This window comes from Mustela nigripes, chromosome 1 (genome assembly GCF_022355385.1).
Source record: "Mustela nigripes isolate SB6536 chromosome 1, MUSNIG.SB6536, whole genome shotgun sequence".
Classification (NCBI taxonomy): domain Eukaryota; kingdom Metazoa; phylum Chordata; class Mammalia; order Carnivora; family Mustelidae; genus Mustela; species Mustela nigripes.
This window is the reverse complement of record NC_081557.1, coordinates 44,209,990-44,225,000: the sequence shown is the minus strand read 5'-3', so window position 1 is coordinate 44,225,000 and position 15,011 is coordinate 44,209,990. Positions and strand designations below refer to the sequence as shown.

Below are 15,011 nucleotides of genomic sequence, written 5' to 3'. Positions count from 1 at the left end.
GAGCCCGCTTCCCTCTCTCTCTCTCTCTGCCTGCCTCTCCATCTACTTGTGATTTCTCTCTGTCAAATAAATAAATAAAATCTTTAAAAATAAATAAATAAATGCCACTTAGTATGGGATGTAGGTGCATTATACTGAAGTAAGAGAACTGAGTAGGATGTTAAGATGGCTCTGGAGTGGAGGTACTTCTCTGGGTCTCTAGAGTGAAGTTGTCCTCTTGATTTGTGTGTGTCTAGTCTTCTAGCTGCCCCCTGTTTTTCCCCATTCTCAGTTACTTCAAACAGCACCTCCTAGTGATCTCTGCATGTTATTTCATATCTAGAGATACATATTTTACCATTTCTAATATGTACTTTTTTTCACATTTTAACATATCTGAAATTGTGATGCATCTTACAGATTGGTGGAGTATCATGCTGGCAGCATTTTAAATTTCAGTGTTTCATTAAAAAAGAATGCTGCATCTTACAACTGATGGCATCTTAGATTTGATAAGATGTAAAGTATCTGGATCTGGAGATACGAACTCCTTAGAACTAGCTAGGTGCCCTTTTCTTTTTTCTCCTCTATCTTTGGCTTCCATTTATTCTTTTTTTTTTTTTAAGATTTATTTATTTATTTGAGGGGGAGATAAAGAGAAAGCGTGCACAAATGTGTGAGTGCCCGGGGGTGGGGCAGAGGGAGGGAGAGAGAAACTCAAGCAGACCACCCTGAGCAAGATGCCACACTAGGGCTCAACGCTGGGGCTCAACACCGGGACTCAGCATTGGGGCTCAGTGTCATGACCCAGAGATCATGACCTGAGCTAAAACCAAGAATCGGGCACTTAACCAACTGTGCCTTCCAGGTGCCTCTAATATTTGTTTCCTTAAGTGGCTCAGTCAGTCAGTTAAGTGTCTGCCTTCAGCTCAGGTCATGACCGCAGGACTGAGCCCCATGTTGGGGTCCTTGCTCAACGGGGAGTCTGCTGCTCCCTCTGGCTCTCCGCCTGCTCATCCTCTCTCTCTTGTGTACTCTCTCTCTTTCAAATAAATAAATAAAATCTTTTAAAAATATATGTTTCCTTTTTTAGTTTGAATGTCATTCTGCTCCCTTTCCCCTCTTCCTGCTCTCCTCTGTCTTTATCCCTGCCTCCATGCTTCCCCTCTCCATCCTTCTTTGGTCCCTTCCTGAAACCTTGCACAAGTTCCCAGGGCTCTTGCTGATCAGCCTCTTTTTTTAAAGGCCCTATGACCTGATGGTGGTGCCACCAAAGAAGGTGAACCCTGAGCACTACATCTTCTCTCCCTTTGGTGTCCTGCACATACATCCGGTGGAGGGCAGTGAGACAATGACACTGGGGACCTGGCACCGCCACTCTGTCCTCTGGCAGCAGCTCCAGTTCATTCCATTCTTCAAATATTGCCTCTTATATAAGGCCTTGGCCCGGTAGGTGATGCTGGTATGGGATGTAGGGACAAGGGCTGCGGGGAGCTATAGCATGTCACTGCCCTCTGATCTGTAGTTGGAAGAGGAGTATGACATTACAGCGGCTGCACCGGTGCCGTACTTTCCTCGGGAAGCATCTACTCTTGGCTGTGCCCCACTTTGGAGCTGGGCTTCTGCATATTAGCAGGTATGGTCTTCAAAATACACTGTCAATAGATGTCTTAAAATTATTTTTACAAAAAAATATTAACACGTCCCTTGTAGAAATATTGGAAAATACAAAAAAGCACGAAGTAAAAAAAAGCCTTTGATCTTAATCACATAACTAACCACATAACTAACCACAACAGAAATTTTGTTGTAAATCCTGCTAATCTTTTTTTCTACCACCTATACAAATGTGTTCATACTTGACATATTGTTAAGTAACCAGGTTTTTTTTCTGAGTAATGTATTCTGAGCATATCTTCGTGTAATTGTATATTCCTGCATCACATTGCCCAGATCACACAAGTATTAACTACCGGATCTGGTGATATACCTTAGGTGTTTGAATGCAAATTCTCTGCCCTTTCCATGGTATCTTTTGGATTCTTTTTTTTTTTTTTTTTTTTGGGGGGGTTATCTTTTGGATTATTTTTTTGTGGGGGAGACTTAGTTATTCCCATTTCAGTACTTTTTTTTTTTCCACTTTTCCTGCACTCCTTGGCCACTTCTAATTATCTGCTGTGATAGAAGTTGCAAGCTCAAATGTCTACAGGGGCTGAGCAGGACCTATGGAAGAAATGCAGTGGGTTAGGTGCAAGACATTAGGGAGTGTGGGGCATGCAATTTTGAGACTACATCTAAATAGGACAGCCACTACTCAAATCCAGGTGACTGTTAACACTGGGAAGATGGGTACAGCATGCCAACTGCCTTATTTTTTTTTTTTCAGGATTTCCTGGAAATATATATTTTGTTTTAAAGTGTTGTAACTTTACCTATTTAACTCGAATTTTTATTTAAACAGTGGGCTGGCCAACTCTTAGTGGAACATATGAAAACATTTTCAGTCTGAATTCGACCCACAGCCTTTTTGCAGTTTGCAACCTTTGCTCTGGGGAATCCTCCAGTCTGGCCTAATCGTGGTATAATTAAAAACATAAGGGCTTGGAGGCTGGACAGATCTGAATTTAAATCCTGAATACCGACTATCTGAGCCTCATTTCCTGATATGAAAACTAGGGATGAAGATTTCTATTACACAGCTATAGTGAGAATTAAGTGAGATTGTAAATATAAAATACCATGTTCAATGCCTCTTAATAGGTACCGAATAAAATGACACCCATTATGATCATCCTCTGCTTGTTGGGGGGGTCTTTCTTCTTCTTCAGGTATTTTTAGAGATGTAGAGTTCTCAGGGTGTGGGGGAGGGTAGTGGATAGTGGAGGCAAATTTTCTTAGGGATAGTCAGCCCATGGAGAAGTTGGAAGTTTGTCACCTTTGATTCTAAAACTCATCTGTTCATCTAGACATTTAGGGCCCTTAGCTTTCCCTATTCCAAGGAAGAAGCCTCTGTAGTCTCTCCTCCTAAATCAGACCTTGGCATCATTTGATTGTCTCCTAGCAGAAAGGTCGCTTAGTATAAACATTTGCACACACCCCAAGCCTTTCCCAAAGAATTCCCCAGCCAGCAACTTCCTCAGCTTGAATTCTTCCAAAGAGCTCTCTAGAGGAAGCTGTCCCTGGAGGTCACCAGGAATAGTATAGTCTTTCTAGACCTTTGCTTATTCTGAGGTGAGCTGGGCTAGAAAGAGGTCAAAGGTGTTCAAGGAAAGAGAGCCGAGATGCCGACTCTGACCAGTTTAGCCCTTGATCCCAGGCTTCTGCAGGAGCTTCGCTCTGTACCCTGGCTCCCCCAAGACCGAGATCGATGCTACGAGCTGCTGGACCTGCAACAGGCTCTAGCCAAGGAGAATCACAAGGCTCTGCGGCTGCTTTGTCGCTGCCTGCACCTGTGCACATCCATCCTGCAACTGGTAAGAGGCTCCAGCTTATCATGAGCCTTTTCTCGAAGGTGGCTTGCCAGAGTTCCAGTGTCCTCCTGGCTTAAGCTTCTCCTGGGATCCCCCATATGGCCTGGATGCTGCAGTTGGCTCACAGCCAGGGTCGTGTGCAGCAACAGCAGTCTCTGTTGTGGGGCAAGTGGATTGATTATAGATGGGCAGAGGCTTGGACTCAGCCTTTTCCCTAAGGGTTGGTCATGGCCTTGAGCAGGGAGGAGAAGGAACGTAACAATAATTGTTCTTCAGTTGTTTGTCACAGGCATTTAGGGAACCTGAAAGTTGGAATCTGGATCTTTTATGCCGCTGGTCTTATCTTAGAACCTATCTTGAACCTTTGGCAGGCCCCTGAGGCTGGTAGAAGCATCTAGTGTCCTTCCTGATTATGCCTACTCTGCATCTGTGGTACATGCCCCCTGCTTGGGTTCCTGGAGGCCCTGCCGTGTGATTCTGTCACTATAGTTTGTTGTCTGTCAGGTGGGGCTGGATATTTACACAGTTCTCTGGCTGATCACCATCTGCAGGTTGTCTAGTTCTGAGAGAAGGGACCCACCCAAGTTTTGTGAACTTGAGAAATAATGTAGAAGAGGCCCCTTGTAGGGACTTCCTACAGGGAAATGGCCTTCAGCCTCCAGATAGTAACAGTTGGACCTGCCATTGCACTGAGCTTAACAGGGCAGAAGTTGGGGGCGAACTCTTCCACAGCCTTGCTCTACCTCCTAGTTCCTAAATCCCACCTTTGTTTCAATGTTACAAAACTCGTTATTATTTTTTAATAGTTAGTAGTTTATTTTGTTAATTAAGGTATAATTTACATGCAGTAAGCAAATTTTAAGTGTGCGGTTTGTTGAAATATTTGCATATATATACATCCATGTAACTGCCATCACTCAGATCAAGATATAGAGCATTTCCAATATCTCAGCAAGCTCTTTGGTACCTCTACTGCCAGTTCCTCACAAAGGTAACTACTACTCTGATCTCTGTCACCATAGATTCATTTAGTCTGATTTTGAATTTCATATAAATGGAATCAGCATGTCTGGCTTTTTTTTCCCCCCACTCAACATAATCTTAGTGAGATTTATACATAATCTTCTAAGTAGTGGTGGTTCACTTTCTTGTATGTTATGTAGTATTTCCCTCTACGGATGTTCCACAATTTATTTATTCTCCTATTGATGGACATTGGAGTTTGTTACAGTTTTTGCTATGATGATTAATGCTGATTCTTATACATATCTTTTGGTGGACATAATCCCTCATTTGTTTGTGGAGAATGTGTCCAGGAGTGAAATTGCTAGAATAGGGTATATGTATGTTTTGAAGTGCGAAACAGTTTTCCAGAGTGGTTGTGCCAGGTTTTTATTCTCCCAGCAATATAGGAGATTTCCAGTTGCCCTAAGTTCTCACTAACACTTGGCATTGTCAGGGTTTTTAATTTTAGCAAAACTGGTATACAGTGGTATCTCATTATCATTTTAATTTGTGTTTCTGTGATCTCCAAGGTTGTTGAGCATATTTTTGTATGTTTATTGGCTGTTTTGGTACCTTCTTCTGTGAAATGTCTTAACTCTTGCTCAATTTTTAACTGGGTTGCTTGTTTTTTTCCTATTAATACATAGCAGTTCTTTATATATTCTAGATATGAGTCCTATATCAAATATATGTGTTATAGATATTTTCTCCTAGTCTGTGGCTCAACTTACCCTTTTACTATTTTAATGGTGCCTTTTGATGAGCAGCTCTTAATTTTCTTGAAGTTCATTTTATCAATCTTCTTTGGTTGGTGCCTTTTGAGTTCTAGTTTAAGAAACCTTTGCCTACCCCAAAGTCACGTAGATATTTTCTGGTGTTCTTCTAGAACTTTTATTACCTTATCTTTCATATTCAGGTCTATGGTACATTTCAAATTAATTTTTATGTATGGTGTATTTTTTCCTATTTATTGAAGAAACTATCCTTTCCCCCACTTAATTGCATGGTGTCTTTTTCTTAAATCAGATGACTGTATATGTGTGAGCCTGTTTCTGGACTCTTTTCTGTCCCATTAGTCTATTTATCTGACTTTTAAAAATTTTTTTTACTTAAATTCAATGTAGTTAACATATACTGTATTATTAGTTTCAGGGGTAGAATTTAGCTATTCATCAGTTGCATGTAATACCCAGTGTTAATTACATTATATGCCCTCCTTAATGCCCATCACCCAGTTGCCCACCCCCCCTCCCCATCTTCCCTCCAGCAATCCTCAGCTTGTTTCCTGGAGTTAAGAGTCTCATATGGTTTGCCTCCTTCCCTGTCTTTTTTCTTTTTTTTAGATTTTTATTTATTTATTTTACACAGAGAGAGACACACACAGCGAAAGAGGGAATACAAGCAGGGGGAGGGTGGGAGAGGGAGGAGCAGGCTTCCCATCCAGCAGGGAGTCTGATCATGACCCTACTGGAGCAGCAGATGCTTAACGACCTAGCCACCTAGGCACTTCCTCCCTCTCTGTTTTCATCTTGTTTCATTTTTCCTTCCCTTCCCCTATGTTTATCTATTTTGTTTCTTAAATTCCACATATAAGTGAAGTCAAATGATATTTGTCTTTCTCTGACTGACTTATTTTGCATAGCATAATACATTCTAGTTCCATCCATATTGTTGCAAATATATTTTTGTCAATGTTACACTATCTTAATTATTGCAGCTTTATGGTATGTCTTGGTATATGGTACTATAAGCCCTATAGCTTTTTATTATACAAATTTTTATTATACATTTATTATACAACCTATGCTAGGTTCTTTGCATTTCCATATAAGATTTAGAATCAGCTTATTAATTTCCACAAAATAATGTTACTGGGATTTTTTTTATTGGCTTGTTTTAAATTTGTAGATCAATTTGAAGGAAATTGATGTCTTAATAATATTTCACTTTCTTATTCATAAACATGGATCTCATTTATTTTGATTTCTTTAATTTCTCCTACTAAGGTTTTATATGTTTCCTATAGAGGTCTTAAATATATTTCATTAGATTTATTACTAGATATTTGAAATTTTTGTTGCTATCATAAATAGTATTTTTAAATGTTATTGTTTTCTAATAGTTGCTATACCCTATACAAAAATTAGTTCATGATCGATAAAAGATGTAAAAGAAGATGGATAAAAGATGTGAAAAGAAAATCCAAAAAGCTTCCAGAAGACAATGTAACATTTTTATTATCTTGGGGTTTCTTAAACAAAATTTTAAAAAATGTAAACCATTAAAAAAATCAAGACATTTATTTAAATTACAATCAACTTTTTGAAAAGCACCACAGAGTGAAAAGACAAGCAAAGGCAACATGTAGAGCCACTTTTCTGTGCTGTTGTATGGGCTTGAATGGAACTTGTCCCTGCCAACAGTCACCCCAGAAGTGGGGGCTGATGTAGGGGAAGGGGAGGATGGGTCATCCTCCCACTGGTGACTGAACTGTTATAGAACCAAGCTTGTCTCTTTGCTCAATAAAAGCATGCTGCTCCCCATTAAATTGTAGCATTACTAAATAACTAAAATAGATTTGAAACATTAAATAAATAATGATATAAAATATGAGAGTTTGGTAGGCAACCTTTATCAATTTTTAAGGATGTTTCCATCGATTCTTAATTTGCTAAGAGGTTTTATCATGAATGAAAGTTGAAATTTGTCCAGTGATTTTTTTTTCTGCTTCAATTTAAATTATTACGGGAATTTTTCTTTTACTCTAATATGGTGAACTGTCAGTGTTAGACCACCTTTGCATTACTGGGATAAACCCATTTTGTTTCTTTCTTGTATGACTTTTTATTTTTATATAAGTTTAGATTTATTAGGAGAGTTGCAAGGATAGTAAAATAAACTCTCATCTACCTTTTACTAAGTAGTTTGTTTTTCTCACTTATCATTCATGCTTATTCTTTCTCTATGTATGTGTACATTATTTTCCTGAACCTTTGGAGAGTTTTAAGTTGCAGATGTTAAGTTCCTTTACCCTTAAATATGTTATGTGTTTCTCCTAAGAACAGGACATTTTCTTCTATAACTCTAGTATAATTATCAAAAATTAGAAAATTTCATTTTGATACAATTATGCTATCTAACTCACAGTCCTAATTAAAAATTTGCAAGTTACTCTAAGAATGTCCTTTATTTCTATGCTTTTTTCTTATTTCAGGATCCAGCCCAGAATCCTGCATTGCATTTGGTGGTCACTTCTCCTTATTCTCTTTCCTATGTCACAGTTCCCCAGCCTTCTTTTGGTTCCTTGTCTCATCATGGGACAGCTCTATAGTAGGGTCTTCATTCCAAGGCTGCCTCTCTCACCACATGAGACCAAGAACAACCTTAGCTGTGCTCTTGGTTGGCAATTTCCCCTTTCCTGTTTTGCTTCCTGCGCTCCCTTTGAAGCTTCCTGAAGACCATTCCTTCAATAAATCACATTTCCCCAAATTTGTGGGGAACCCAGTATAAGAAAATTATATTAGACCAAGTTCATTCATTCTTTTATGCAAATATTCTACAGCCACAATAACTTAAAATTTTTTTTATCTTTTTTTTAAATTTAAATTCAACTAACATATAATGTACTATTTGTTTCAGGGGTACAGGTCTATGATTCATTAGTGTTACACAATTCACAGCACTCACCATAGCACACGCCCTCCCCAGTGTCCATCCCCCAGCACCCCCATCCCTCCCAGCCCCCTCCACTCCAGCAACCCTCAGTTTGTTTCCTGAGATTAAGAGTCTGTTATGGTTTGTCTCCCGCTCTGGTTTCGTCTTGTTTTATTTTTTTCCTCTCTTCCCCTTTGATAACTTTTCTTATCCACTTTATCTTTCAGTTTCTGAGAGATATATGTTAAAAAGCCCCCCTTTTAACTATCGATTTATTAATTCTCCTTGAGGTTCTTTCATTTTGCAATATGTATTTAAAAATTGTGTGTGCATACAGGTTCATAACAGGGTTTCTTGGTGACTTTATTGCTGTGAAAAGGTCTTCATTCTTGTTACTTACTACCTTTCTACTAGAGTTCTACTTTGATGTTAACAGCATCAAGCATTTGCTCCATCTCTTTTCCTGTTTGTTGTCAACTTTCCTTTGTTATTTTGTTTCCTGAAAAACATTACGTCTGAGAGTCTATGTCTTGCCATAGGTTTATCTCATTTATTATGGTTACTGATTGGATTTGATTATTTGATTATTATGATTACTGTTGGGATCGGTTTTTCCCATTTCACATTGGTGTTATTTACTCCCTATGATTTCTGGTTGATTCTTCCTTGGGTTCCTTGTCTTTTGTTGGATTGTTTACATTTTGGTTGCCATTGTTGTCCTCTAATGGTTTGGATGTTAGACATTTTATTGCTCTCATGGTTGCCCAGGAAACCCTCAGTGCCTATTCATCCTTCTTAGTTTTAGAATCTTGACTTTATTTCTTTTCATAGACTTGCAGCTGGAGGAAGCCATGTAATTCAGTTCTGGGCAATGAAACATAAGTGAAAGTCACTGTGAAAAGTTTTTAAAAGAGGCAGATCCAACTGGAATGTCTTTTGGACGTTTACTCTTATCTTATTGCCTGACCGTTGGATGAAATTCTGGTGATAGAGAAGCTATTGCACCATGAAAGGGTAAACGTCATATTAAAGATGGAGGAGGACCATAAAAAGAGCTTTCTTCTGATTGATACTGTTGGGCCAATATGCCATCCAGGGATTTCTTATTTAATTAGTAAATAAACCTTTCACTTGCTTGAACCAAACTTTTTCTGGTTTTCTCTCACTTGCAGCTGAGTGCATATGTAAGACATTTATACACCTGCTCAACAGGTATAGCTGTTTCACTTACATTTTTATAACAATGTCTCTTTCAAACCCACACTATCACCAGCATCCCTGAGCTCGCTCTTTCCCTACTGTGTGTGTGTATGTGTGTTTTGCGTAGCCCTTATCACCGTTTTACACATAATATGAATTACTTATTATGTTTATTGTATTTCTCCCTCGCCTTCAAAAGGGTAGGGATTATTATTTGTTTCCATCCCCGCTATACCTTGTGCTCATTATACGTTATGCCACAATGAGTGTTCCGAGTGAATGAATGTCAAGTGTGGATCTGTATTCACGTCTTTCTCCCAAGCACAGTAAGAAACTCAGTGCTCTTCAGGTTTCCTTTCTCACCTCTCTTCCTCTCCTCACCCTCCACTCTTCCTCGTATGCTTATGTTGAGATTTCCTGGAATTTAATTCTGGATTGTGGTGAGCATTCTTGTTTTGCAGCTGTCCCATTAAGACTTGACAATATGTTTTACAAATGTCTTTGCTCATCAAAGCTTCTTATAACTCTTGTATTCATTTTCCTTTCTCAGAAATATACTGTTGTTTATGTTTTTCAGAGAGAATCTGCGGATGGTACATTTCTGGACTCTTTTTATATCTAAAAATGTCTTTACTCCTTCCCAAACTTTCAGTGATACTGTGGCTAGTTACAGAATTCCAGACTTAAAAATATTGCCTCGGAACTTTGAAGTTATTGAAGATCTTGCCCCTTAGTGGTGAGGTTTTAAAAATGAATACTGATTATGATCTGATGGAGTAATTATTGTTGTTGTTGTTTGTGTGGTTTTATCCTAATTGGTGCTCAATAGGCCCTTTCAGTGTGAGTGAAACATTTTTTTTTATAAACAGTTACTTTGGAAGTAGCTGTGCCAGGCACTGTGTTAAACAAAGAGACATGAAATAAGATGTGACTGAGGCCTTTTCCTTGAAGAATTTACAGTGAAGTGGACGAATCACCTGAGGAACTAGATAGTGATGACGCACTGGACTAAGGGCTATGCAGTGGGAAGCACTCAGTATGGAGGGTATTTCTAGAGCCTGGAAGAGAACATCTCGCTGAGTCAGAGGGCGTGTTTGCACATAATGTGTAGCTTAGTCAAGTGCCTTACGTCTTGGTCTCCAAAGACTGGGATCTGAACTCAAGGGTGAGTAGAATACAATCCACACAGACCAGTTAGTTCTAATCACAGGCTCTACCAAACATCAAAAAGGACAGGAGAGCAACAGGGACAGTAGGTCCAACTGACGAGACATATCTTGCTGGTGTCTCCCTCTGTCCAGAGAGGTGACAACTGTCGTCAGCCTGTGTAGGCCAAGGAAACTCCCAGATGTGAGAAGGACCCACAAAGAGGCTCTTCGACTTTTATCCCACATTCCCCATCCCCAGGAGAAGGTCTCAGTAGCCTTCTACTACTCAGTAGACAGCTTCCACTCTCATATAAGGAGAATTATGCTACTCAGCAGGCCACACCTCCCAGGCCTAGTGATTGAAATCCATGTCCTGGAATTATTGCTGAGCCTTAGTTATCCAGTCTTTCTCCTTCTCTGTGTAATCTGTGTGCTGTGAAACTCTCTGATTATAAGTGTACAAATTTTCTATTTGAGGTCTACCCTGGGGGCTTTTAGTAGACCTGCCTGGTCTATCAAATTAGCAATGTGACCTCTTAATGTATGTTCTCCATTTTGCATCTTTTCTGGTCACTGAAAGATTTCAGGGGCTAATCTCTACTAAGAAGCAGCCTCCTTGTGTATATGTAGATGCTCAGTTTCAGACTCTGCAACCTGAGAGTTTTGCAGAGGCCAGTGTGTGGCCAGTTTGTCTTCCCTCCTCCTTCAGTTAGTTGTCCGCTCTCTATGCTGACAGGTTCACGAGGATACGTATCACATGCAACAAGGCCTGCAGGAGCGAGTGAAAAACTGCAAGAGGATCAGGACGGACCAACGCTCCGTCTACCTTCAGAGGGTACAGTGCCAACAGCTGGAGCAGAAGCTGAAGCAGGCAGAGGCCTGGTTGCTGCGGCTGGGACAGTTGGCGCGCCTCATACACTACATGATTTGCCAGAGCCTTGTGTCTATCGTAGAGGAGGAGATAACCTCCTTTGTGGCCAACATCCTACAAGTGAGGTGGTGGGTGGCACGTGTGGAGGTGGGCAGGCAGTCAAGGCTAGGTGGCGGGCAGTGGGCACTGACACGTAGCCCCCGACCTCTCCTGACCCTTCTCTACAGCCCCCAAGGAAGAAACCCTTTCTCTCAGCCCAGCTGGTCTTTGACAGTTGTGGCCAGCTATCTCCTGAGCCGTGTATTGAAACTATGATCCAGATTCTAAATGTGGGCTTGGAGTCTGTCAAGACCTCTGTCCTGAAGGTATTCTGGGTTGGGCAAGGGGGCTGGCTGTAGGAATCCCCAACTCCTATCCTCTGTGTAATTAGAAGCTCTCAGTCTGGTCTGAAGACTCACTGGTTTCCATTTCTGCCCTCTCTACATGCCTTGGTATGAAGGTAATGCAGTCTACAGACCTGAAGACCCCCTGCCACGCCTTGTATTCTGAAGGTATTTAAGTAAGGAGGCTTAGGCAGGGGTTAGCGAGGGTGAAAGGAGGGAGAGGGGCACATGCACAGTGTCAAGGGCATGACCATAAAATCAAGCCTTGGGTGTGGATGGAGCAGCTGTAACCTGGATAGTGCACACAGGTGTTGGGGGTGGGGGTTAGAGGGTGGGGGTGTGTCTTTGCTCACTCATGGACATGCTTGTGTGTATGTGTGTGCATGCAGTTGAGTGGAATGAGAGGTGTATGAAAGAATGTGAGTGAATATATTGTCCTGGTTCATCTAATTTAGTGATGGCATTTTGTTTCCTGTTAAGTTTGATTGCTAAGTTAATTTGTACTTGCTTGAACAACTCTGCTTGTTCAATATTAGCTTTATTTCATACAGCTCTTTTTCATTTCATATAGGATAATCAGTTAACATTACTGAGCCATTATGGTTACCAGTTATTGCTGGTTATCAGTCCTCACATTTGTTAACCACCATGGGGGAAATACATCTTCACACTATCTTTATTTGGGGTAGTAACCCAGTTACAAATAAAATCATTATGTGCATTCAGTCACATCCGACATGTAGATGCTTCCCCCTATCTCCTTGATTCAACTAGTACGTTTTCATTAAGATGATTTAAAGACATGAAGTTAAATTGAAGACATAGGTGACAAGGGAGGAAAAGGTTCATTGAAAGGAGCCCATGTCTTTTACAGATGGCACCAATCAGGGCACATTATTTTCTCAAGTGAATCTAGGTTAATTGGTGGAGACTATTGATAATTTGTTTTACATGGTCCAGTAGCCAAACATGTTCGTTTACTAACCTATAACATGGGAATAACAAAAATAGACCTAACTCGCAGGATTAAAAGAGGTCATATGTCTAGTATAGTGCTCAGCATATAGTGATACATATTACAGGTAGTAACTTCTTACTGTTAATAATACTAACAACAGAAGTAAACAAGATATTTCACCCTATTCTCTCATTTTATACTAATTCATATTTTGGTATACTAATTTCCTTTGAAAGGTAAAACAAATACAAACCTTAAAACTTTTATTCTAAGTTCTAATGAAAGTGAAAATGTTTACTTGAGTGTTTTGTGTTATCCCTTCTACTTTTTTTTTTTTTCCCCTTGGTGGGCAGCAAAGCAAAGTTTATTGGGTGATAGTACAAAGCTCCCAAAGAGGGAGGAGACTTGAGAGGGTTGCTCACCCCTTCTACTTTTGAAAGAGCACCATGGAGTGATGTATTTAGGGGTGAAATGTCCTCATGCTTGTTATCTTTCAAATGTTTTAGGGGAAAAAGAGGAGGAAAAACAAACAAAGCAATGTGACAAAATGTTAGTAATTATTGAGTCAAAGTGGATGGGTAAAGCGATTTGTAGTATCTTTAAACTTTCTACATATTTGAGGTTTTTCAGAATCAAAATTTGAAGGAAAAAAAAGGTCAGCATGGAAAATCAAAGTAATACCATGGAGGAACAAGAATCAAAGTTCCGATTTGGGGTTTTTCTTAAGTTCTCTATGAAAATTGGAGTAGTATTTAATAAAAGTTAATACCTAGCAATTAAAATACAACTAGTAGTCTTAAGGAAATGTACATCTATCTCAGAAATCTTTTACTTAAACGAGGCAAAATTAACCAAATTACAAAATGATTTCAGTGCCTCTGTGTATATTTTCAAAAGTATGAAAAGTCAGACCCTTATGATAGAAATTTACACACTGACTAGATTCTGGTCCCTAGAAAAGGACCCGGTCTATTACTGATAAAACGGGTGCAGCATATCCTGCAGTCCGAAGCTCCATTCTGCAACATTTTCCAGAGAACAGTCTTAATTCTGAAACATTTTGTAACCAAAAAGAGATGATCAGTATTGTTATCTGATGCCCTTACCATCTTATCAGGAATTTTCTGCACTTTAAAACGAGGAAATTATAATTGGATAATGATTTTTCTCATCTGGCAGGTGTCAAGTTCAGGAACTTAAAATTTTTACATTAACTTTACCAAGATGAGTGCATCTTTTTGATATTTCATCATAAACACTTTGATATATGTTTTGGTTGGGATGGTGTTGAAGTTAGCTAAGAGATATAATGCAAAGAATGAAACGGTCACTACTGGTTGTTGTTGTTGTTGTTGTTTGTTTGTTTGTTTGGGTTTTTTTTTTTGCCAGGGAACTGCATGTGGCAGGGGAGTGTCTTAGAGCGTGAGGTATGAACAGTGTGACCAGCCAGAGGGAGAATAGACGTAAGCAGTGTAGCAGTGAGTGGATTCATCATTGAAAGAGAAGAGAGACTATTTTTCTTGCCACCCTATAAATAAGAAATTTTGAAAAGATGAAAAGTTTTATAAGTATGTTTGACAAGCAGCTTTGCTGCTCTGTGTAACATGTCTGAGTGACTCATTCAAAGAAACCTACAGTAAACGTCTCTATTTGGTTTTTCACAGTTGGATTGATATTTAAAAATGCAGCTCCATGTTAACTTTTATGTTTCTTTGGTTTAGTTGCTATCAGACTTCTTGTCATAAACAAGCTTTATTTTGTTCTTACATTGGCTATGAAGTAAGTTATTAGTGATTTCCGTTTTGTTTTGTTGGGATATTGCAGTCACCAAGCTGCAGAGTTAAAAATGTACTAGCTTTTCTTTCCTTTGCTCAGACTCACACATGAACCAACTGTATCGCACCATATTGCTTGAGTACTCTCGCGGGTCTCAGCACCTTGAATCACAGTTCTTCAATCTCATCTTGTGTTTTGGAGCTCACAAAACAGCAAGTGACCAAATTCAAAGACATAAAATCTGTAGCAACACAACGCTTCACAGAAATGGAAACTAGAATGCAGGAAGAGAGCCCCTTCTCCCAAATTGCTGCTTGTCCTTTTCTTTCTACTTCGCTCTGTGCTTCTTCCCAGTTTCTCTGACTCTCCCCTAAAACTAGCTGTCCCTGCCTCCTTTGAACTTTCTGCTCCCTTATACCTTGCTTTCAACTTGGGCTTTCTGTGGTACCAACCCCATTCTTTTTTTTTTTTTTTTTCTTAAGATTTTATTTATTTATTTGACAGACAGAGATCACAAGTAGGCAGAGAGGCAGGCAGAGAGAGAGAGGAGGAAGCAGGCTCCCTGAC

At 39.6% G+C, this 15,011-nt stretch overlaps 1 protein-coding gene across 1 annotated transcript in view; it reads left to right on the top strand.

Moving 5' to 3' along the window:
• The window catches only part of DNHD1 (dynein heavy chain domain 1), a 70,023-nt gene that overhangs the window by 5,178 nt on the left and 49,834 nt on the right, over nt 1–15,011 (top strand). The window contains 6 exon segments of the mRNA XM_059392611.1: nt 1,225–1,428; nt 1,505–1,615; nt 3,296–3,452; nt 11,193–11,447; nt 11,555–11,692; nt 11,827–11,878. Of these exon segments, the coding sequence (XP_059248594.1) occupies nt 1,225–1,428; nt 1,505–1,615; nt 3,296–3,452; nt 11,193–11,447; nt 11,555–11,692; nt 11,827–11,878 (917 nt within the window).